Genomic DNA, 23,314 nt, shown 5'->3' with positions numbered 1-23,314 from the left:
ATTTCTATTATTTTAATTAAATCAACAACATATTGAGTAGAAGTAGTGGCGATCTATTGATGAGAAATGATTAAAAATAATTCAAACTGAGTATAAAATTTGGCATTAAATTTAACGGTATACTTATTTTTATTACGAAACACGATAGAAACGATTGATAGATAAAATTGTTATTTATATTTTTCTCATTCGCAATATCGTGCGACGAGATACGGTGAGCAGTTCACATAAATGCGAACTGCAGTGCAACGAACGGAATACTTTTCAGCACGATCATCGTAAATCGGTGCATTCCCTTCCTTTCTCCGTCGTCACGACGATGGCGAGGACTTGATTGGCGCGCAAAGACACTACGACACCAGCGCGCGGGGTGCAACTATAATTATTTCGAAGCGACTTGCATTTGCATACAAGCCACGGAGTACATATGCATGCGACTTGCAACGTAGCACTGGCGCGACGTACATTTCCGCGTGGCTTCGTATGCGTCTGCTGAAACGTGGTCGTCGTCCGCGGATAGTTCTTATCAGGCTCGCGTATATTAAGTAGAAAGCCGTCCGGCCACGTAATAACAATAATAAGAGAAATACAGCCCCGGTTAATTGTACCGCGGAGCCGCAGTGCGTTGTACTTGGCGATTGATGCAATCTAATGCATCGTGCAGCATGCAGCCTCTCGATAATCCTTCTTTTTAAAAAGTAAGATAACTATACTTTTGAAAATGATAGTTACTCGTACCATATTTAACCTGTTTTAATATGTTCCTATTCAGATTTAGTAACGTTAATAAAAAATAGCGTCTCTAAAATGTGCTTTTTATTGTAGCTAATTAAGACAGTATGCTTTAATTAAGCAGTGATTGTTTTGAACATAAAGTTCGAATTTATTAAATCTTAACTTGAAATCACTTAATTATGAAAATCACATCTAAAGTGTTTAAAAGCATTGCAGTGATTGGTAAAGAAAGATTCAATGTCTTTTACGTATAATTTAGAATACCAATTAATTATATAGATAGATTGTACAACCGCCTAAAATTCGCTTCAATGTTGAAATAATCCGTAGTCGAGAATTAATCAGCATTGTAAAGATTTTATATTAGATATAATATAAATAATTCAAGGGAAACATTGCATCTTACGTATATGTATATCGAATATTTTATATTTGAATAAATAATCCCAAAAATGTCAATTTTTAAAGAATGTCAATTTTAAACTTTGGGCCTGGAGTGTACATACATGTAATAATATGTAACAGACTCCTCATACGGACTCCTAATACGGATAAATCATCCAAATGGATGTCATATCAAGGTATAATATTCTAGTAAGGCATCTTTTTATTCTGTGCCGTATTTGGAGCACGCGAAAGTCTGCGGTCTCGATTTGCGCGATGCGGAATTTCGACGACTTCCGGTTTCGGTATCAGCCCGAACAATGCGTCCCCACACGTCGAGTCGTATCGAAACCCGCAAGGATAAAAAAAAAAAGAAGCCGCGCTCCCGTCGTCTTATCCCCTCGCCACCCTTCGAGAGACACCCTCTTACCACGGCACGCAAACTCGCCTGAGAAATAAGCAGGCACGATATTCAATAAATAACGAGACGCGTACGAGATAATTGAGAGGCCCATAATTGCGCGCATCTTGCGTATTTCGTGCCGAATAAACGCGGCCGGGTTCGCCATGTGGGCCCCGTAGAGACTTTTGCCTCCTACCTCCGTTCTGGAGGATACAAAAGGACCTTCGAGCGAAACACCGCGACAAACAAAAGGGCACGGTACACTCCGCGGTCGTTCCTTCGCCGAACATTTAACTCCCATCATCGGAGGCTCTTCTCTCCGCCGAATCGTCCTCGCTCTCCTCCCTCGTGCCTCTCTCGGTCCCACCGCGTGCCCTCCGCCGTCTTTCTTCCCGCTGTGTTATGTCATGCGCTTCCCTTTTCCACTATTGAACACTCATCAACCACCTGTGATCGTCCTCGACTTTCTCCAAAGTTATAATTACGTCGGGCTTCGAGGTGTATCGCTTCGCTGTTATACTTGTAGATTCATCAGTGTTCGTTTTTAACTTGTCCTACTTGTTTCATGAAATATTTATCGATTCGACATTGTTTCTATATCTTGAATTTTAAAGATTTGTCACTACTATATATTATCATAATTTAAATAGATGTATTCGATGGAATAAAAATATTGTACGTTGCCTTCCCACCAATATATCGATAAAATGTAAAACGTAATTTTACAGTTTCAATTGTTTTATTTGTTAAATAAACAAATAAAAAGAAAATAATTGAATCTTGTTCACTTATTGATTTTTAACGATTCAGATTTAATGTAAAAAGATGTGTAAATTTAAAAATGTCCACCAGTATAATTAATTGTACAAGAAAATTACTGTAATTAAGATAAATGTGCTCCGTGTGTTCCTGAAAATAATCGTGAAAAATTTTTGAATATTTTTTTAAGCGTCCACAGACGCTTTCTCTCACGTACAAACAGGAATCATGACGATACAATATAAGAAAACAGTCGAAACTTGGCGCTCTATCCTCGAAGCGATCGCGGCCATGAATCGCCGCGTTAGAATGGTTGGGAGACAATTAAGATGCTATCGTTTAATTAGGGCCAGACCCTGCGAAAACAAAGCCGTTCGACGCCATACGCCTCTAACGTCGACGCGTCGTCGCCCACCGCTAGATCGTCCTTCCGCTCTAGGAAAGCGTTACCGAAATGCGTGATAAATTGACTAGAAATAGGCGAGTCGAGGCAGGTGATGTCAGATTGGCAGATGTTCTTCGTTTGTCCCGATTCCCCTTTGTTACCCTTATTCTTCGTTTCGTACCTACCTCAAGCATATTCTCTGAATATATGATAACGTATCAATATCGTTTATACAGATGATATCGAAAACTGAACTGTCCGATTGTCATATTAAATAAATATCAATATTTTTATAATTCTGAAAACTCGGAGAAAGATATTTTAAATACTTGAATACATGTTTTTAAAAAACAAGATTTTTTATTTACGTAATAAAATAAATGCAAGAGTTCCTCGCGTCTATAATACCGACAGCTGAACTCAATAAATTTATATCAATTTAAAAAATGCTTATAAAATGTGACAAAGTTGCAAACATTACAAACTGTAATATTAATATGGTACAATGTTAGAAAATCAGATGAAATTGCAGTTGGTTAATTTGCAATTTGGAAATTTGTACATTTCGATATCATTGCCACGTTATAACTCACATCGAGTTATAATTATTAGCCGAAAGAGTGTATCATGAATTACATCATATTCAAGCAGAACATTTTCGCTACATCTTTACGGGAATACAGTAAAGGTGCATTTTGCTCTCCCTCGTTTAGCACCGATCCAGTAGGCTGTGCAATTATATTCCTCGACGTGTACGATTTTGCTTTAATGAGCGCCGTCGACGAGGCACCCGTTTTATCGGATCGTGGAACGTCTTTCGAACGCGCCGGCACGTGATTGGGCATCGTATAAGGAGGATTCACCTAGGATTGGCGGTATCGATCGATGATAATCCGAGGGAACGATCGCGGCCGGCGTGCCTCACGCATTATAAAAGCGGTATCGTTCGAGAAAGAGATGCCGGGGGATACGGTGACTAGATTATGGCGTTTGCACCGCGGAATTATAACTGTGGCGATGGCGCGGTTCGATGGGGAGAGAGGAGTAGAAGGTGAAGCGGGAGGGAGCCGTGTAATGCCGCGTATACGCGTACGTACCATAATGTCCGGCGATACCGCCCGCGGCCAACGAACGTGAGAGGGGAAAAGAGAAAGAAAAAGAGAAAGAGAGGGACGAATCGGTTCCAGGCTTCTCTTCCGCAGGATGGGATATACATTCTCTCTCGACGGCTCGTCACGCCGTTCCACACCCCCGTACACACGCACGCGAGCCAGCGCATAAATCCCGCGTTACACCCACCCGGCTCATCTTTAATCCGTTAGATTCCGTGAATGCTTGCGGTCAGCCTCCTCACGACGTTGATTCGAGACCGCGATTCCGCGTAATTGGGATTAGATTATTAGAGTCCTGCATTCGCCCTCACCTCTCGCCCGTGGCAAGAATTCGCATCATCGCGCACGTTTCAGTGGAAACTTGGATTCTGCTCCCCCGTGAGCGTGTTTATCCCTCTGTGGTAATCAAAGCGGCCGGCATATCTCGTTTTGGATGACACGTCTAGTCCTTCTCGCACGATTCTCGTTAATTCTCCCTAATCCGGAATCACAACGCACGTACGTTGCCATCCGCTTTCACAACGTTTGTAATTTGTCCATTTGCGTAATTTGAAATCGGATTATCTCAACGGCGCGTGAAAACCGCATTAATGCTCATGCATTGAATCACCCGGGAATCTTTAATTCTGTTTGCGCATCTTTGAGTGAAGACATTAATTTTTAGGAATTTTGGATCTTAAGTATTATTTTTAATGAATTTTAAATGTAAACATTTTTAATTTGCAAAATAAAAAAGAAACAATTAAATTTACACGAAAAGTATAGAAATTTACATCCAATAGAATTAAATAAGAAAAAGTTAAAAATATTGGAGAGATAAAGAAGATTAATTCAGTGAGCAAACAAACGCCAACAATGTTCTATTTCATACTACGTGACGAAACTTCACTTGAAAAAAGAGAAAAACATGCTTAAAAGAGACGAAAAATCTTTAATCTGAGCGCAAGCATTCATAGCAAGGCAAGCATTCATAGCGACAACTCGCCATCGAGTTTTTGCTATTCGCCTTTTCGTCTTTCACTCTTATATTGCTCGGATAGGAACATTGATATTTCATCGATAGATAAGCTCAGCCGATCGAACGCAAACACAGCTGGATTCACTCAGGTAATCCGAATACAACGACTCGTTGTGTTACCGCGACGGTTCTCCGCCGCGGTTTTGTGTACCTAACCGCCGTCTTCTCCAGGCGATCCTCTGCACACGCAGCTTGCTGCATTTCTGCGTATTTCGCTATCTTTCGGCCGTCCTCGGAAATGTTGACTCTGTTTAACGGATTAGACGACTGAACGACTTCTAAATGTCCCGTGTGCGAATTCATTCTCTCATGAGCGAGCTAACTAATCTCATCTTACGGATAGAATTCAGGATTTCTAAAGTCGAGCTGTACGTAATTTCTAATCATTTCAAAATTGTCTGCTTATACATATATGGTTATACCATAAAACTGCGCGTAAAATTATTGTCAGTGTTGTACGTCAGTTTGAATGACCAATCTTTATTTGAATTGTTACAGGTACGACCTGGGCTTGCGTCGGGGTAGCTAGTGAACCGTCTCTTCGTGGTGAAGAAGATAAGACGGGGAGGCAGTCGGCGAGGAAGCGGGCGAATCCGCAGGGAAGAAGAAGAGTCCGCGGAGGAAGTCCGGAGAACGTAGGCGTAGACGCCGTAGGTGATGTGAGGCTGGCGCCCGCCTCACGTCTGGGGTGATGCCCTCCAGTGAGCCTCATCCCCCGTACCACCTTCAGCACCACAACATTCCTCCCTCGCATCTACAACAACACACGCCGAGCGCGATCGAGCATCAGTTCTTTCAGCTGGTGGCGGCCCATCATCAGCAACAGCAACAGCGACAGCAGCAACACGGCGGACCCTTCCAAAATTCCACGTACGCGCAGCAGAAGCAGGAGATGAGCCCGGAGGAGGAGGGGGGCCGAGTGGGTGGGTCCCCCCCTGCGGCTGGGGCTGCACTACATCAGCCCCATCATCCCCGCACGGCTAGTCCACCTTCGGGCACAGAACCCTGCACCCGCGACGCAATACCAACACCCACACCTATCGCTGACACCACTACTACCACCACCACCACGACTATGACGATGCAGTCGCAAAGTCAGCAGCAACAGCAACAACAGGGTCCCAGCCCGAGCCCGAGTCCGACGGGCGGCGACGTGGAAAAATTTGACGGTAAAATCGTTTACAACCCAGACGGGTCGGCCTATATCATCGAAGGCGAGAGTGAACTCAGTGAAGATGACTCTTTGCCCGACGGTTGTATTGTAGATGGGCGCGGTGTATCGGTTCCTCACTCCTTAGTTTTCCCGCAAATCGCGAGCGCGTACTACGTATCGCGACTATACGCGCATCAGGCCTACCAGCAGCAACAACAACAGCAGCAACAGCGTTCGGCGTCTCAACAGCACAATCCCGATCTTCCCGTAATGCACAGTTATCGGGTGATCAGTTATAGGAGCGCGGAGGGTAGTAAACAGCCCCCTCCAGCGCCTACAGCACCGCCGCCGCCTGCCGCGTCGGTACCTGTCAAACCTATCCTAATGTGTTTCATATGCAAGCTCAGTTTTGGGTATGCGAAAAGTTTCGTCGCGCACGCCCAGGGTGAGCATCAACTTACTTTAATGGAAGACGAACGACAGATACTCTCTCACTCAACGGCGTCGGCCATTATACAGGCCGTGGGTAGAGGAAAGCAACCGCTCGTCAGTTTCCTAGAACCCGTCACGAGTTCGACCTGCGCTCAGGCGTCGCCCGCGCAGATTAAAGCTCAACAACAGCAACGTAGCGAGTCCAACGAACACGAGACAACGCCGACCACAACGAGCACCCCAACGAGCACACCCGGCGTACCTAGCAGTCCCCAACAGCAGCAACAACAGCAGCAATCGCAACAGACGCAACAACAGCAACGACCCTCGCCGAGCACTCCCACTACGCCCACGTCACATTCGAGTCATCCTCTCACGTACAATCATCAACAACAACATCCGTGGAGCGGTCCGCAAGTAAGTGCTGCGTCCTGGGCCAAAGCTCCTGATGCCATGCATTACAGCTCACCACCGCCGCCAACTTCATCTACCAAAGGATCTCCGTCTTCGTACGCTGCTCTTACTCAGGCTCCGCCGAATTTCCTCACCGGCACCACGATAGGTGTCTGTCCGGAACACATGCAAGGTAGACCAAGTGGAGTAGAATGTCCAAAGTGCGAACTTATATTGACGAGTAGTCGACTCGCCGGTCCCGGCGGACCACTCGCTGGAATACACAGTCGAAATTCCTGCAAAACCCTGAAGTGTCCCAAGTGTAACTGGCACTACAAGTATCAAGAGACTCTTGAGATTCACATGAAGGAAAAACATCCAGAAAGCGAGACATCCTGTTTTTATTGCAATGCAGGTCAGCCTCATCCTAGGTTAGCGCGTGGCGAAACCTACACCTGTGGCTACAAACCGTACAGGTGCGAAGTGTGCAATTACTCCACCACGACGAAAGGCAATCTTAGTATACATATGCAGAGTGACAAACATTTGAACAATATGCAGGAGTTGCAACAGGGAGGCGGAGGTGGTTCTGGTACCAGCAATCCTTCCTCGTCTCAGGATGCACCAATGCCGACTCGAAGTCCCCATCATCAGCAGAATCATAGCCCACACCGAGCTGCTCAGGGTGGCAATCAAAGTAAACCGAAGCTCTCGTTTCGCTGTGACATATGCAACTACGAAACAAACGTGGCGCGCAATCTGAGGATACACATGACGAGTGAAAAGCATACGCACAACTCGATGGTATTACACCAAAACATCAAGCACATACAAACATTGAACGCGTTGACTCACCATCAACAGGCGCAACATCATCATCAGCAGCAACAACAACAACAACTCGAGCATTTGCTCCACTTAGGCGGTTTGGACAAACCACAACCTACGGAAGCGGCGTTGGCCGACTTAGCTTACAATCAGGCCGTCTTGATGACAATGATGACCGGCGGTCAAATGCCGCAGTTTCCGCCAGAACTCATAGGCTCCATAGCAAACGCGGCTGCCATGAGCAATCTTGGCGGTGATGTCGGACTTTCGCCTGACAGTATGGAACCGCCACCAGAACCCGCCGATCAGGATCCTAATCATCTATATCAGTGTTGCATCTGCAATAATTTCGCGACAGACTCGCTCGAGGCTCTGAGTCATCATCTAGCCGTCGACAGAACTAGAACCCGCGAAGGCGATATACTCGCCGTTATGAACGCAAATTTCGTGTGTACACTCTGTTCCTATAAAACCAACCTAAAGGCAAATTTCCAGTTACATTGCAAGACTGACAAACACCTGCAACGACTGCAACACATGAACCACATAAAGGAAGGTGGGCCACGTAACGAATGGAAGCTCAAATACTTGGGATCGCCCACGAGTACCGCACAGTTGCGATGCCATGCGTGCGATTACTACACCAATAGTGCTCATAAATTGGCTCTGCACGCCGCTTTACCAAGGCACGAAGCCGCGTCTCTTCTGTTGCGTCACCTGCTCGAAGCGAGCAGTAACATCCAATCCTCTGGAAAATTGTATCATTGCGTGATATGCGGGTTCAGTGCTCGGCACCGATTGCCGCTTCTACAACACGTGAGATCTTTGCGGCACCTTCACATGGAACAGATACACCATATTCACACCGCCAGAAGAAGCACTCTTGCGGGAAACGAATCTCCGCACACGGATATCAGCGTCATGTTCCAGGTGACGAGTGATCCCGAAGTACCGACCACGCAACAGCCCAGTCCGACCACGCCAACGACACCTAACGCTACGAGTACCAACAATGGTATGTTACAACAAATAAATACATCATAAGTATAATAGTGAATTCGATCACTCATACTGGATTAATACATATTAAAAAAGTTGCTTCATATAAAGTATTTAAATACAGTGGCAAAATATAATCAACTTTGACAATGAAATAACGCGTGACAGTATTATCATTGTTTTAATCGTATAAAATATTTATGTTTTTATATTGAACTTTGCCAATTTCACAGCATTTTAATGTGCATGAATCTAGTAATGCAAAAGTAACCAAATTCGCTATAAGAAATATTATCTGTTGCTACCATGAAATATTAAGTAAGTATTTATTTGTATAATTATCATTAGCGTCCGTTAATAGTGACTCTTTTATACGGTAAGGATATTCTGTTCATTAAAGATAATATTTTGCGAAACGTTTTACAAATGGAATGTGTTTTACATGACATTCATTAATATCATAATTATAAAGAGCAATCAATAAGTAACAGCAACGTACTAAAACTTGTACATTAAGAAAGTTACATAACGGTGCAAAGTGTGTCAACGTTCAAACAACTTGGTTTCTCTGAAAAAGAAAAAGACTTCGGTCTGTAATCACGAATATGTCGCGTTTTTCACTTCCTCGTCATTCACAAAAAGCGAACTCCTTTAATCGCTTTTTTTTACGTGAGACAGCTGTCGCTATACTGAAAGAACATTGTGGTATTTCTCGATCAATCGACCCGTGGTATCTTTCTTCAAGCTTGTTATTCGTTACAAACTTACTATTCTCTTTCTGTTATAACGTATTTTATAAATAATAAATGAAATAAAGGTGTCAGTGGAAATTTATTACAGAAGATCTACGTGAGTAATATCCGAAAAAAATGTTAAAACTACGATAATCAGATTTCGTGACGATGAATGTAATTCCTTTTACAACGAATTCTTTTATATCGGTCTGCACCCTACATAAAGTGTATCTAGCAAAGAAAGCTCGCGATTGTGCCCTTATAATGAATTCACTGGTCTCATTATTTTATTATCTCATAATTAGTCGACGATGACGGTAATTTTACGTGGCATATGGCCGTGGCGTGTGCCATCGCCACCATCGCGGTGTGGCGCACACAATACCGCGTATTATTATATATTGACGGGCTGTACTTACATAAATATACGAGTGCAGAGAGAATGCAGGAGCGCGAGGTGAAACCAGCAGCACGCGTTTTGCTCCGTGCGCGTTGCGACGTCGCAACTGACGCTGCACGTTGCAAGTGTGCTTTCAGACAATACCGCGCGATGCGTACATAGTTGTCCTCCTTTCTTTTTTTTTTTTTTCGTTTGTTTCTTTTCTGCTTTTTCTCTTCTCGGTCTCTCCTCTCCTTTTTTTTTTTGTAGAAACCGTTATCGGTAGTTCGATGTCGCCAATCTATAATTTGGCATATTATTGTTACAAGACTGGCGCGAGAGCATCTGCGACGCGTGCAGACACACTGACGTACGTCTTCGTTCTCGAGCCGCCGCGTCGACGGAAAACTTTCTCTTTGCGACGACACCGCGCGTTACGTGCGCGATCGCTTGCGTAAATCTTTCCATCCGCGCATTGAAAGGATCGATGTATTTATAATTGTGCTGGATAATTCCGCCGCAAATCGATCCGCAAGTGCGGGTGGAACACGTGAATCTTGAACGGTCTAATCTAGGATACTTCTTCGCAAGAGACACAGATGACATAATATGATATATTTAATGTACATGTTGGTCAATCTATCCCATATATAGCTGTTTTTAATAAAAAAGATTGTATTTACAATTAATTACAGTAAATATTGCGTATTTATTTTTAAATTTTGTTGAAAATCAGAATTTCTTTAAATTAGTAATATGAACTATTAATTAAATTCATTTCTTGTTAATAAACTACGTGATACTGACTTACATGTTCGAAAAATGCGCGCCATAATTGTCTTGAATATGACGGATAATAATCTTTTGTTTGAATATTTTTTTTAAATCTATATAAAATAGCGTCGTTAAAGAATACTAACAGGCGCATGCCATCCTGGTTGTACATGATATTGAACTTTTTGTCGTATGACACTGTCATAGTTCACCGGTAGTATCTATAATTTATTTTCTTCCGCATAGAGTTTTAAATTAATGTCTCGGGGAATGACTCGCTGGGAAATGGATGGTTGTCTCGTGCGGTTGTCCGGCTCTGAATGTATAAAACCGAAGTTTAATATCGCGCCGATGAAGTCGATTTATTGTGGCAAATCTCGGCGGAACGTAAATAAGCTTCAGAGTATGCGATATAGTTACCCGATGAATCATAATTGCGGAATTTTCTACGGTGTTTACCTAAAATTGCTATAAACGAACCAGCCCTAAAACTTTTCTCGTCATTTTCCATACAGACAAGTTACTAATTATATGCCACGTTTATGAAAATTTTATAATTAGTCACTTATTATTGTCGTCAAGCTACGCGACTTGATATATATGCCGCAATGAATAAATGTCGACTGCAGTAAACAAGTTTAGTAATTTTAAAACACGGTTGATGTTCGTAAATATTACTAATAAATGGATCATAAATTCTCTTCTCTTTTTGTAAATACTCGTGTTGTTTTAATTTCATATGGAAACATTTTGATCATAAAATTAAATAATCAATAAATGTCAATGTTAATAAAAAATAGACAAATTATAACTTAATTCAAATTTTCTAGAAAATTGCTAGTATTTTATATATATTTTTTAGTATCAATTTTTTTGCAATTGTAAAGCAGTATATATTGCTATTAAAAAAAAACAAATAACAAAAGAAATACTGACTGTGCGAAGAGGAAAGCGAGGATAGTTTGCATTAGGGATGCACGATCTCCATCAGTGAATCGATCGCTAAATCGATCCTGGATCAGGTGGATAGAATTTGATTCATTAAAAAATAAATACTAAATGACTTCTGTTGAATCTGTTGAAAATCGATTCAATGAAAGAATCTTTTTATTTTATTATTACTAGTTACTATAGTATGTTTCGGAACGCAGCGATAATATATCTCAACCGTTGTGTCTTCTGGAAATGAACGTAACTCTTATTGAAGAAATTAAAAATCCACCTCTTATTAAATGAAATGGTCTGCCTCGAAATCAATCCTTGTCGAATCAATTAAAAAAAATCGATCTTTTAGCGAGTTTTACTGAGATCGCACATTCCTAGTCTGCATATTCTATATGCTGTTTTATCCTTGCTTGTAAAAGATATAAATTTTGGGACCACATGTTCGTTGAGTCCGAGAATCTAGAAGAAAACAGGATGAGCAATCTAATAGATAATAAGACTGACTGCTTAAAATTGCTTCGAAAAACAAGCGAGGAGTAACAGAGAGGAACTTTTTATATCTAAATTACGTGTTGAAAACTACTCTAGTCCCGCTATCACCACTATTATTAAATCATAATTGTAGTGATATTGATCTTTCTATTGGTTTTTAATAATATTTTAATAATATTTTATTTCATTTAAATCAGCATTGCGATAATTTTTATTGTTTTATATATGTAAAACCGTTCGACAAGTACGTTGTCATATAAAAATTCTGAAACAAACTTTTTTTTTCCATCTACTTCCAGAACGACGAGAAGAAGGTAGTGATTGCGGCAGTGAAGTGAAACAAGAACCGGACAATGATCCAGAAGTGGAAGCCGAGCCCGAGAATGACCAAGAAGAAATTACGTGCCTATACTGTACGTATCAGCCAACGTCGCGAGAAGAATTACGACAGCATTTGCAAGTAGCTCACGTTCAAGATTCGGAAGAGAAAACTGAAACGGTAAAAGAAGAGCCGACGGCGGAATTGTTATGCCCGTTGTGCCAAGATAATTTCAAGGAACGTCCCGCCCTGGAAAAGCACGTGATGCAAATTCACTCCGTTAATACCGACGGTCTACAGAGGCTATTAGTATTGGTGGATCAAAGCCATTGGTTAAATAATAATCGGAATTCCTCGACGCCGGCTGTTACGACTACAACGACGCCAACATCGCCCACGACAACGACGAAAACCCAACAGGAAGAAGAAATGAGTGAACGGGGTGGCAGTGACGAAATCGAGGAGACAGCTAGGTGTAATGTGTGTGGCCGAGTTTGGCGTTCAATCGAGGAACTTCAGCAACATCACCGGGAAGCTCATCCAACTACTACGCCTACTTTGGCAGTTAGCGAGAAACACGTTTACAAGTATCGATGCGTACAGTGCAGCCTTGCGTTCAAAACCTTGGAGAAACTTCAGCAACACTCTCAATATCATGCTATTAGAGATGCAACTAAATGCGCTCTGTGCGGACGATCTTTTCGCTCAGTTCAAGCGCTTCAGAGACATTTGGAATCTGCCCACGATCTCCACGAAGAGGAAATGAATCAATACAAGCAGAGTTTACTCCAGCATCCTCTTCTTCAGGCATTCACGGAAGAAACGTTGAAGAGACAGGGCCTGGCAAGCGAGCTACATGTGGAAGATGATGCTGGTAGAGGTGATGAAGAAGAAAGTGATGCCAGTGATTCATTGAGTTCTCCGTTGCAGAAGGAACAGCGATTACTGGAGGATTATTTAAATAGCCAAACAATTGCGGAGGATTCCTATCAAGATCCAAATCGAAAATTTAAATGTCATCGATGCAAAGTGGCCTTCACACGACAGAGCTATCTAACTGGCCACAATAAAACCTTATTGCATCGCAAAGGTGAGAAAATGTCTTATCCCATGGAAAAATATTTGGACCCTAACAGACCATATAAATGCGACGTTTGTAAGGAAAGCTTCACGCAAAAGAACATACTTCTGGTGCATTACAACAGCGTAAGTCATTTGCACAAGTTAAAGCGGGCGATGCAGGAGCAAGGTAACAACAATACATTGATCTCAGTGGTACCTCCCGCTAGCCCGACTGAATCGCCCGACTCCCAACAAGATCAAGACAAGAAACCATACAAATGCAACATCTGTAAGGTCGCTTATACTCAAGGCAGCACTTTGGATATCCATATGAGAAGTGTTCTTCATCAAACGCGTGCCAGTAAACTACAAGATCTTGCCGCCAGTGGTCAATTAGATCTAGCTCGACCATTGATTGAACAACCACCGCTAAGTCCGAACAGTCCGCCCGTCAACACAAATACAAGCAATACTGGAGGAATGCTCTCTTGTGCGCGATGCAACAGTGTGTTCGTCAATCAAGATCAACTAGCGGCTCATCAACAATTGTGTAATATAATTTTGAACAATCCGGCATTGGCATTATTTCAGCAATTTGCTGCATCGCAGCAATTAGCTTCGTCCGCCCCAACTAAGACACCACCTCCTACATCTACGACACCAGGACCGCAACAACATATGCAATCAACTACACAACATTCATCGCAAACCACGCAAGATATCCTTTCCCAACCACGACATAAGACCTCACAAATGTACAAACATTTGTTGGAGAGTTTTGGCTTTGATCTTGTCATGCAGTTCAATGAGAATCACCAGAGACGACAGCGCAAGGAGGAGGAAGCGGCTGCTGCTCTTCAAGCGCAACAAGAGCAACAGAAGCAGGAACAACAGAAGCAAGCACTCGCTGCTCAAGCCATGCAGGTAAAAGAGGAAGAAGTCGAAGAGGCTCATATGGATGTGGACGATGTGATACCAGAACTTACGCGTAGTACTTGCCAACATTGTAACAAAGAATTCAGCAGCGTTTGGGTCCTGAAAGCTCATTGTGAGGAGGTCCATCGCGATCTCGTACCGCGTGAATTTCTCGAGAAATATGCGCAACAGTTTAAATGCGAGTACGAGAAGAAAACTGTCGTTGCGACGTCCACCACCACGTCCTCCACTACGACGCCGACAAGCACCACAGCCGTTACTACACAACCTCAAGATCTCAGTGCTGACAAAGAATTTCGCGAAAAAGAGAAAGACGATAACGCTGAAAGCAAAGAATGTATCAGTCGAACGCCAGAAGCTACATCTACTACTCCAGCGACTACACCGGCGTTGAGCAACACGCCAGTTTCGAGTACAGATTCCACGACACCGACTGTCCTATCTAATCCACAGCATCATATTCCTCAACAGCAGCAACAACAGCAGCAACAACAATTGCAACAGCAGCAGCAGCAGCAGCAACAGCAACAACACACTCAACTTGCATTTGCACAACAAATGACCGAAATGCAAGCTGCTCTAAATGCAATGGCTGCATCACAATTGCAGCAACAGCTACAACAATATCCAGGATTGATGATGGGAATGATGGGATTACCATTAGGATTAAACGTACCCGCTTTAGCCGCTATGAATCTGCAACCACCTCTAGTGCCAATGATGCTACCGCCACCACCGTATGATGGTGCTGCTACTGCATATCCATCAATTAATCAAGATCTCCTTGCTAAGCAACATCTTGCCTTGCAACAGCAACAAGCTGCAGCAGCGGTATGTAGTGATATATATATGCTCGCAATTTGAACTTAATATTTATTGCTTTACTTAACTATTGATTTATCCGTTAATGAAAAAGAACTTCTGATAAAAAAATATCAGCAAACGTGTTAAAATATTGAATAAAAAATCAATGAAAACAATTAATTTAATGAAGAATATTTACATCTGGGGATTATCTGTTATAATCCAAAGACTGTTTAGGATGTCTTGATTATCAAATGAACACCTCATTATATCTTGTATATGTCCAGATATTCAAATCCATATCGATCCTCCTTGGATTAATTCTAAATTTCTAAGATTAAATAATATTTCACAAAATATTATATTCATTTAGCTCCGTTGATAAAAATGTAGTTATGTATCAAATACATATGAAAATATGTACAAATAAATTATGATATATCTATGGTCTGGCTCTAACTTCGATTATAGACCTAATTATATCGGGAATTTGATTAAATTTCACATGCGAAAAATGACACAATCAAAAGGAAATTTCCTTAAAAGGAAATTTTTATTCAACGCTTTTCGTTATAATGCAAATTGATTTCCTTTTTCAGCATATTCAGTATATATGTATGTAATTTTTTTTTCTTTCAATTATTAATTCCAACATTCATGAACATACGCAAGAGAACACTTGCAAGAGGACTCCTCCCTAAATTTTGACAAGAAATAATTAAATTATAAAAATCATTGACTGTGTTCAGTAGAGAGCTTTGCAACTATTGTAAAATTCTTTGATTGGTTTTTTATACATTTCGATTCAGTAAGGAATCAAAGAAAGGTCATTAATAATTTCTTATTTAGATTTTAATAGCTTTAATAGCTTCACTGAAGCAGTGATTTTCCGACAAAAACTTACTGCTTTTTCATTATTAATACTACACTTTTTTTTTTTATAGATATACAATATTTTTTTTTATAGATAAATGTCGAACGTTAGAATTAGATATCAGGAGAAAAGTGATCCTTTTGACCTTTCAGGCAAATGCAGCTGCATCGCAGAAACGAGCGCGTACACGTATCACTGACGAACAACTAAAAATATTACGGGCTCATTTCGATATTAATAATTCTCCTGGCGAAGAGCAAATCTTAGACATGGCCGCTCAGAGTGGTCTGCCGCCTAAAGTTATAAAACATTGGTTTCGAAATACGTTATTTAAAGAACGACAACGTAACAAAGATAGTCCTTATAATTTTAATAACCCACCAAGTACCACTCTAAATCTCGAAGAGTACGAGAAAACTGGTGAAGCGAAGGTAACCCCATTAAATTCGAGCGTATCCGGTAGCAGTTCCTCTGACGATAAAAGCCCAAATAAGCAAGCCACGCCTCCACCGTCTATGCAAAACACCAACGCATCTCAATCTACCGAAATTAAACAGGAGGCACTCGAACAGTCACAGTGTCAACAGCAACAACAAGTTGTACAACATCAAGAAGAGCAGCATCATTCGCCCGGCAGTTCAGGTGGACAACAATCGCGACCGCATTCACCTGCACTCAGTATGAGTTCCGTATTCTCGGCTATCCATCACGATATTTCCTCCCATACTTCATCAACCACGAATACCCCGAGTACTCCGATGTTACCACCGAAATTGACCTCCCAGAACTTTGCCAGTCCTACTCCAGGAGCCGGCGGCGTAGTACCGAGTGCAATTGCTGCAATGGCACTCACACCTCAGAGATCTCTAAGCCCGGGTCGTGGTCCAACTGATTATTTCGGTGGCAATAGTAACGGCAGCAGCACTTCTGGTGGCAGTTCCGGTAAGCGTGCTAATCGTACGAGATTTACCGATTATCAAATAAAAGTTCTTCAGGAATTCTTTGAAAACAATGCGTATCCAAAAGATGATGATTTGGAATATCTTAGCAAACTCCTCGGTTTGAGTCCACGCGTGATTGTAGTGTGGTTTCAAAACGCTAGGCAGAAAGCACGTAAAGTATATGAAAATCAACCGGCCGCCGAACCCGTGACACCAGGCGGACGCGAAAATGATGACGGATCTGGTCGATTTCAGAGAACGCCAGGTTTAAACTACCAGTGTAAAAAATGCCTATTAGTGTTTCAAAGATATTACGAACTCATACGCCATCAAAAAACGCATTGTTTCAAAGAAGAAGACGCCAAGAGGAGTGCGCAAGCGCAGGCTGCGGCAGCTCAGGTCGCCGCAGTTCTGAGTTCCGAAGACAGTAACAGTAGCTCCACAACGACTACAACTAATACAGTAACTAACAATCCATCAACCGCACCCGCGCTTTCCGAACAGTTGCAACAACCATTGAGCACTGCTACGTCACCTCATCAACATCAGCAGCAAACTCTGCCTCAGACACATCAGTCGCAACAGCAACAGCAGCAACAACAGCAGCAACAGTCACAGACAGAATCGAAGGAAGGTAGTTTTCAATGCGAAAAATGCAACCTGATGTTCGGCCGATTTGAACTTTGGCGCGAACATCAGTTAATACATATCATGAACCCGACCTTATTTCCCTCTGCGTATCCACCTGACTCACCATTCGGAATCTTACAGCAGCAAGCGCTTAACGCTAGCCAGGCTGGAGTTGCAACGGACACCCCGCATTCGCTCATCAGCATGATACAAAAGAGGAAATTCGAGGATCTCGAGGAGGGAACTGGCAGCGACAACCGTTCGAACTCGGAACACAACGAGCAACCCAAGGACAAACGTTTACGAACCACAATACTTCCAGAACAGTTAGACTATCTTTATCAGAAATATCAAATCGAATCTAATCCATCAAGAAAGATGCTGGAGACAATCGCTAGGGAGGTTGGTTTGAAGAAGCGTGTGGTACAGGTGTGGTTTCAGAATACGCGCGCTCGCGAGCGCAAAGGCCAATTTCGTGCTCACAGCCAAGTTATCAATAAGCGCTGTCCATTCTGTCCAGCGTTATTCAAAGTCAAATCCGCTTTAGAATCTCATCTCAGCAGCAAACATGCCGATCAGGTGGCTCGCGGCGAAGTGAACATCGATAACATCCCGGATGAAGAACTTTCGATGGAATCTGTTCCTTCGAATTCTAGCACTCCTCAAATGATGCCACCATTGTTTCCACCTAACAGCGACATCATGGAGTCATCTTTAAAATCCCTGAAATACTATGATGACATGAGGCGATATTTTAGCGAAATACAAGCGCACGCTAGTAATGGAAAACAAGAAACGGCAAATCATCAAGCCAGTGGAAATAGCTGCGAATCACCATTGGATCTAAGCAAACCAGTCGATCTCAGCCGGCCAGTAAAATTGTGCTTGAGCAACTTCAGCAGCCTTCTTGAAGAGCAACACGGTGTCCACTTCCGCGGCGGTAGCGATTGCGGACCTCTAACTGACTTATCCGAACGTAGCATTTGCGATGATGACAGCATGAGCGAGACAACGGAGTTTTTGGATGATGAAAGTGGACCGGTTAGTCCGGCCTCGAGCACGCAGAGCTCGAGGCAAGGACCCGCTAGCGGAAGTACTGGGAATACGCCTGGGACACCAGTGACCAGTGGACAGTCGAGCGGCAATACCGGCCAATCCGGCGGCAAGCGATACCGTACACAGATGTCGGCTACACAAGTGAAGGTGATGAAGTCACTCTTTTCGGACTACAAGACGCCGACGATGGCCGAATGCGAGATGCTTGGCCGTGAGATTGGTCTTCCGAAACGGGTGGTCCAGGTGAGCATCGATAGTCCTCATGTGAGCCGACCTCGAGCTCATAATAACCATTAATATCCACAAGAAGACCATTCCTTGAACGCGTGTGCATCTAATTCACGATCCGAGCTCACGGATACTAATGAGACGAGTTGCAGGTGTGGTTCCAGAACGCCCGTGCTAAGGAGAAGAAGGCCAGATTAGCGGCTGGTTTGCCAGCCGAAGGTTCAGCCGTTCAACCACATCGTGGCCCAACCGGACCAGACGAGTGCAGATTGTGTTCTGTACGCTACTCGGCCAAGACACCGCTGCAGGAGCACGTCTTTTCGCGGCGACACATCGAATCGGTGCGCGTGGCCGTCGAAGAGGGCAGTTTGGTACCACCGACTCCCGGAGCGCCGATCGTGCCCGGTGGCAACAATGCCGCCGGCGTGCCCGGTATCGGCACTTCGCCGGTGGTCACTACGGCCAGTCAACAAGTCACTCAGCAGCAACAACAGCAAACGGACGAAAACATGATGTATGGATCCGTGTTCCTTCATCCCACGGCAATGTTTCAGTCACAACAGCAGCAGCAGCAGCAGCAACAGCATCCCGCCGCCGCTGCGGCCAGCGCACCTAGCACTACGGCCGGTGAGTGTCTGGCTGACTTAAACGATTAAATGAATCATACCGAACATATGATATCGAATTGAAATTCGTACAAATTTATAACGAACTATCATATAAATCTATATATATATTTATCTATAAATATGTGTACATATATTATATATTTATAAATATCATATATTTACATAGTATATGTACATATATATTACATATATGTGTGTATATATATTATATATATATATTATATACACACATACATTATATTTATAGCTTGTATTTAATACATACATACATACATACATATATTTGTATGATAGATTGTTTGAAAGTTTGCTTTACTCACAAGGGAAACTGTCACAGTTGTCCGGGATCGATTCGATTTTCATTGAAATATGTTATTAAACGTAAAAATCTAAAGACGTATTTTTTATATCTCAGTCCAATCTCTCAGATATAAAATAGAGATGCATTGGATCGTAAAATTATCGGATACCGGATATCGGACATCCGGTATCACTTCTTTTCGGATACCGATATCTAGTCGGATATTCAGTAGGACAACTATCCGACCGGATACCAGTTATTTCTTCGGATATCCGATCGGATATCTACAGCAAGACTTGCAAAAAAAAGCAAGGGAAAAATAGCGATAATAATTTTCTCTTTATTTTCCTAACATAAAAAGAAAATAAAGAAAAATCAACTGTGCAAGAAGTGCAGCACAGAAGAATAAAATTTTGCATCAATCACGCAAATTTTCAATATAAAATTTTAGCCGGATATATTATCAAATAATAATATACGATTATCCGATCGGATAGTGAAAAAGTACCGGATAATACCGGATACCAGATATTTCCCGAATATCCGGTGCGTCCCTAACATAAAGGATGAAATGACCTCTCAAAGCTATTATTTGATTGCTATTAATTATCAGTTTTAATTGATTAAACAGACAGATGAGGAGAATAATAAAAGGAACAGGGAACAGAGAACAGAGAATAAGAATTTCAATCTATCAGTAGTCATGTATTGTGGAATACACAATACATCCCTGAAATGTACAGAAAAATGTTTTAGACAAAATTTATGATTTTATATATACGCTTTAATTGTGTTTGGATTTTTAAAAAAATCTAATATTTTCCATGATTAATATCAAATATGTAATCTTAAATTTTAATAATATTAAATAAAAATGAACTAAAAAATTTTCGATACAAATAAGTGAAGAAAGTTACATTTGGTTAAGGCGAGGATCTTAGTGTCTAATATTGCGATCGAATATCGTGTTAATATTTGAATTTTTAAAATCGATTAGTAGTTAATTTTATTGTTAAAGTGATTTAACGTTACTGAAACTAATAAATATAAATAAATCGCTAATCTAAACGCGTTAGCAAAAAGTGGAAAAATAGAAGATAGAGAGGCTCTTGCACACAGTACGCGAAAACATTTGTGTTTGCTGCGTAGCAAGAAAGGACAATAGCCAATAATTTCCAATTATTATGGAAAAACGGCGTTACGAACAAGAAATGAACGCAAGAATATCTTAAAAGCGTTTTCCTTTGTAATAATATGTAAAAAATGTATATATAAAGTGTATAATTTTTTAATGTTTTTTAATGTTTATTATTATAAATGTAGATATATTTAAAATTAGATATATTTAAAAAATTATGAATACTTTTTAAAATAAGAACATTTAAGAAAATTGTGAAAAAAATGTTTAATTCCAGACTTTTTATATTTTTCTAGGAATTCTAAATCTATAGCAACCTTGTATTTGAAAAATACTCTCATTTATTTTGAGGAATTGTTTCATCCTTGAAAACTGAGATTAGGCTGATGCAAAAAAAATACGTGTCTCTTAGATTTTGTTGAACAACATATTTCAAGAATCAAATCATTATGACAGATCCCAAAGGTCAAAGCTGACATTTATATTTGATTTCTCTCCATATGGAAAAATTCGATGCGCAATTAAAAAAAAAGCAAAGGAAAAATAACGATAATTTTCTTTATCTTCCCGTGAAAGGAAGAATGAACTTTGCAAGAAGTTCAGCTAAAACGAATAAAATTTTCATTAATGACGCAAACTTTCAATATAAAATCTCAATCGGATATATTTCTGGATATTAATAATATCTGGCTATCCGATCGGATAATAAAAAAGGATTACAAATGTGATATAAATTGACACGGAATTATGGAAGCCAATTACGAATATTTCTTACTTATTGTGATTATACGGAATTAATAAATCGTTTATTATTGATTTTTACAACTTTGTTTCCGCCGTTTTTTCCGAAATTCGAGGCTTTATTGTAAAAAATTGGTTATACATTTATGATTCAAAGTATTGTCCATCTACTACTGGCCACTACTTTCTTCCATCTTTCGGGTAGCGTACGAATTCCGCGTCGAAAAAACTGATCATCTCTTAAGGCTATCCACGAATCGATCCAATTTTTTACTTCTTCATAAGACCGGAAATGCTGGTCAGCCAGGCCGTGTGCCATTGATCGAAACAAGTGATAGTCAGAGGGAACAACGTCTGGAGAATACGGCGGGTGGGGTAGGACTTCCCATTTCAACGTTTCCAACTATGTCTTGACCACTTTCGCAACATGGGGTCGAGCATTGTCATGCTGCAAAATCATTTTATCGTATCTCTCGTTGTATTGCGGCCGTTTGTCTTTCAATGCTCGGCTCAAACGCAGCAATTGCGTTAGATACCGATCGCCTGTGATTGTTTCAGGCGATTTTAACAGTTCATAACACACTACGCCGAGCTGGTCCCACCAAATACAGAGCATGACCTTGGACGTCAAAATCACCGTTCTTGAAGCGTTGAACCCACTCACGACATGTTCTTTCACTAATAGCGGCCTCACCATAAGTATTTGAGAGCATTCGATGCAGCCTCAGCCGCAGATTTCTTCATATTGAAGCAAAAAATTAAACCCTCCCGCAAATGACGAGAATTTGGCTCATAAACTGACATTTTCAATCGAGAATAACTTTATGATGAAGACACAAATCGACTAATGTTTCTATGGGTTTATGTCGATAGATGCCCAAGTTTATTGTATGACGTCTATGATCTATTTATTTCGACCACCACTTACCGCTAAAGCCATCTATAGGAAAACGGCGGAAGCAAAGTTGTACACTTAATATATAAATTATCAGCGAAACAGTCAGATAGAAAATAGTATAGAAAAATGTATCACAATAATGTGTCAGACAAAATTTTTATGGATTTTATATATTTTATAATTAATCATTAAAATCATTAAAATTAACACTATGCCAAGGAATTTCGAACTTGCTACCGCGGATTCGAATCAAAGGTCATATAAATGACTGCAATTACATGTAAGATATAATATGTATTGCAATTATATAATTTATTATCTATGTATGATTGGGCACATGAAATTACTTGAATGACTTTAAAAGAATTTATTCGGTTTGATAACATAGAGTCTATTTTCTAACGAGGCTGAACTAATGTACAGTTTTGGTACTTTTTGGAACTTACAGTTAGATATATGTTTGATATTTGATGAAAGCGAGAAAGAGAGCTCCAGTTCAGTGCAAGAATAAAAAAAAACAGATCTATATACGGAGAGAATTTTTTCTTAGAGTTTATCCTAAAAATATGATAGTCATGGGACAACATTGTATTTTAAAGAATTTTAATGTAAATTATAATTTCTCTCATTTATTAATAAAACTACAAGTATAAAATAAATTTAATTAATTTTACTGAAGTGCATGGTAAAAATCTTTAAAATATTGTATTATACCACGACTACCATATTTTCAGAGTGAATTTTAAAGGAAAATTCTCTTCATATACAGTAACAGCATATTATGCTAAATACAATCATCAATATTGCGATTCGTCCACGTTAGGTACCTATA

General features: G+C 41.0%; 1 protein-coding gene across 1 annotated transcript; it reads left to right on the top strand.

Annotated features, from left to right (window-relative positions):
• The first annotated feature begins 5,381 nt into the window (after positions 1 to 5,381).
• Positions 5,382 to 19,441, top strand: LOC108684410 (zinc finger homeobox protein 3). Its single transcript, XM_018188706.1, has 4 exons — positions 5,382 to 8,617; positions 12,225 to 15,073; positions 16,073 to 18,790; positions 18,928 to 19,441. The coding sequence occupies exons 1-4, from the start codon at positions 5,488 to 5,490 to the stop codon at positions 19,429 to 19,431; spliced, it is 9,201 nt and encodes a 3,066-aa protein (XP_018044195.1). The 5' UTR covers positions 5,382 to 5,487; the 3' UTR covers positions 19,432 to 19,441.
• The last annotated feature ends 3,873 nt before the right edge of the window (positions 19,442 to 23,314 follow it).

Source organism: Atta colombica, unplaced genomic scaffold, assembly GCF_001594045.1.
Source record: "Atta colombica isolate Treedump-2 unplaced genomic scaffold, Acol1.0 scaffold134, whole genome shotgun sequence".
NCBI lineage: Eukaryota > Metazoa > Arthropoda > Insecta > Hymenoptera > Formicidae > Atta > Atta colombica.
This window is presented reverse-complemented; position numbering and strand designations above follow the sequence as displayed.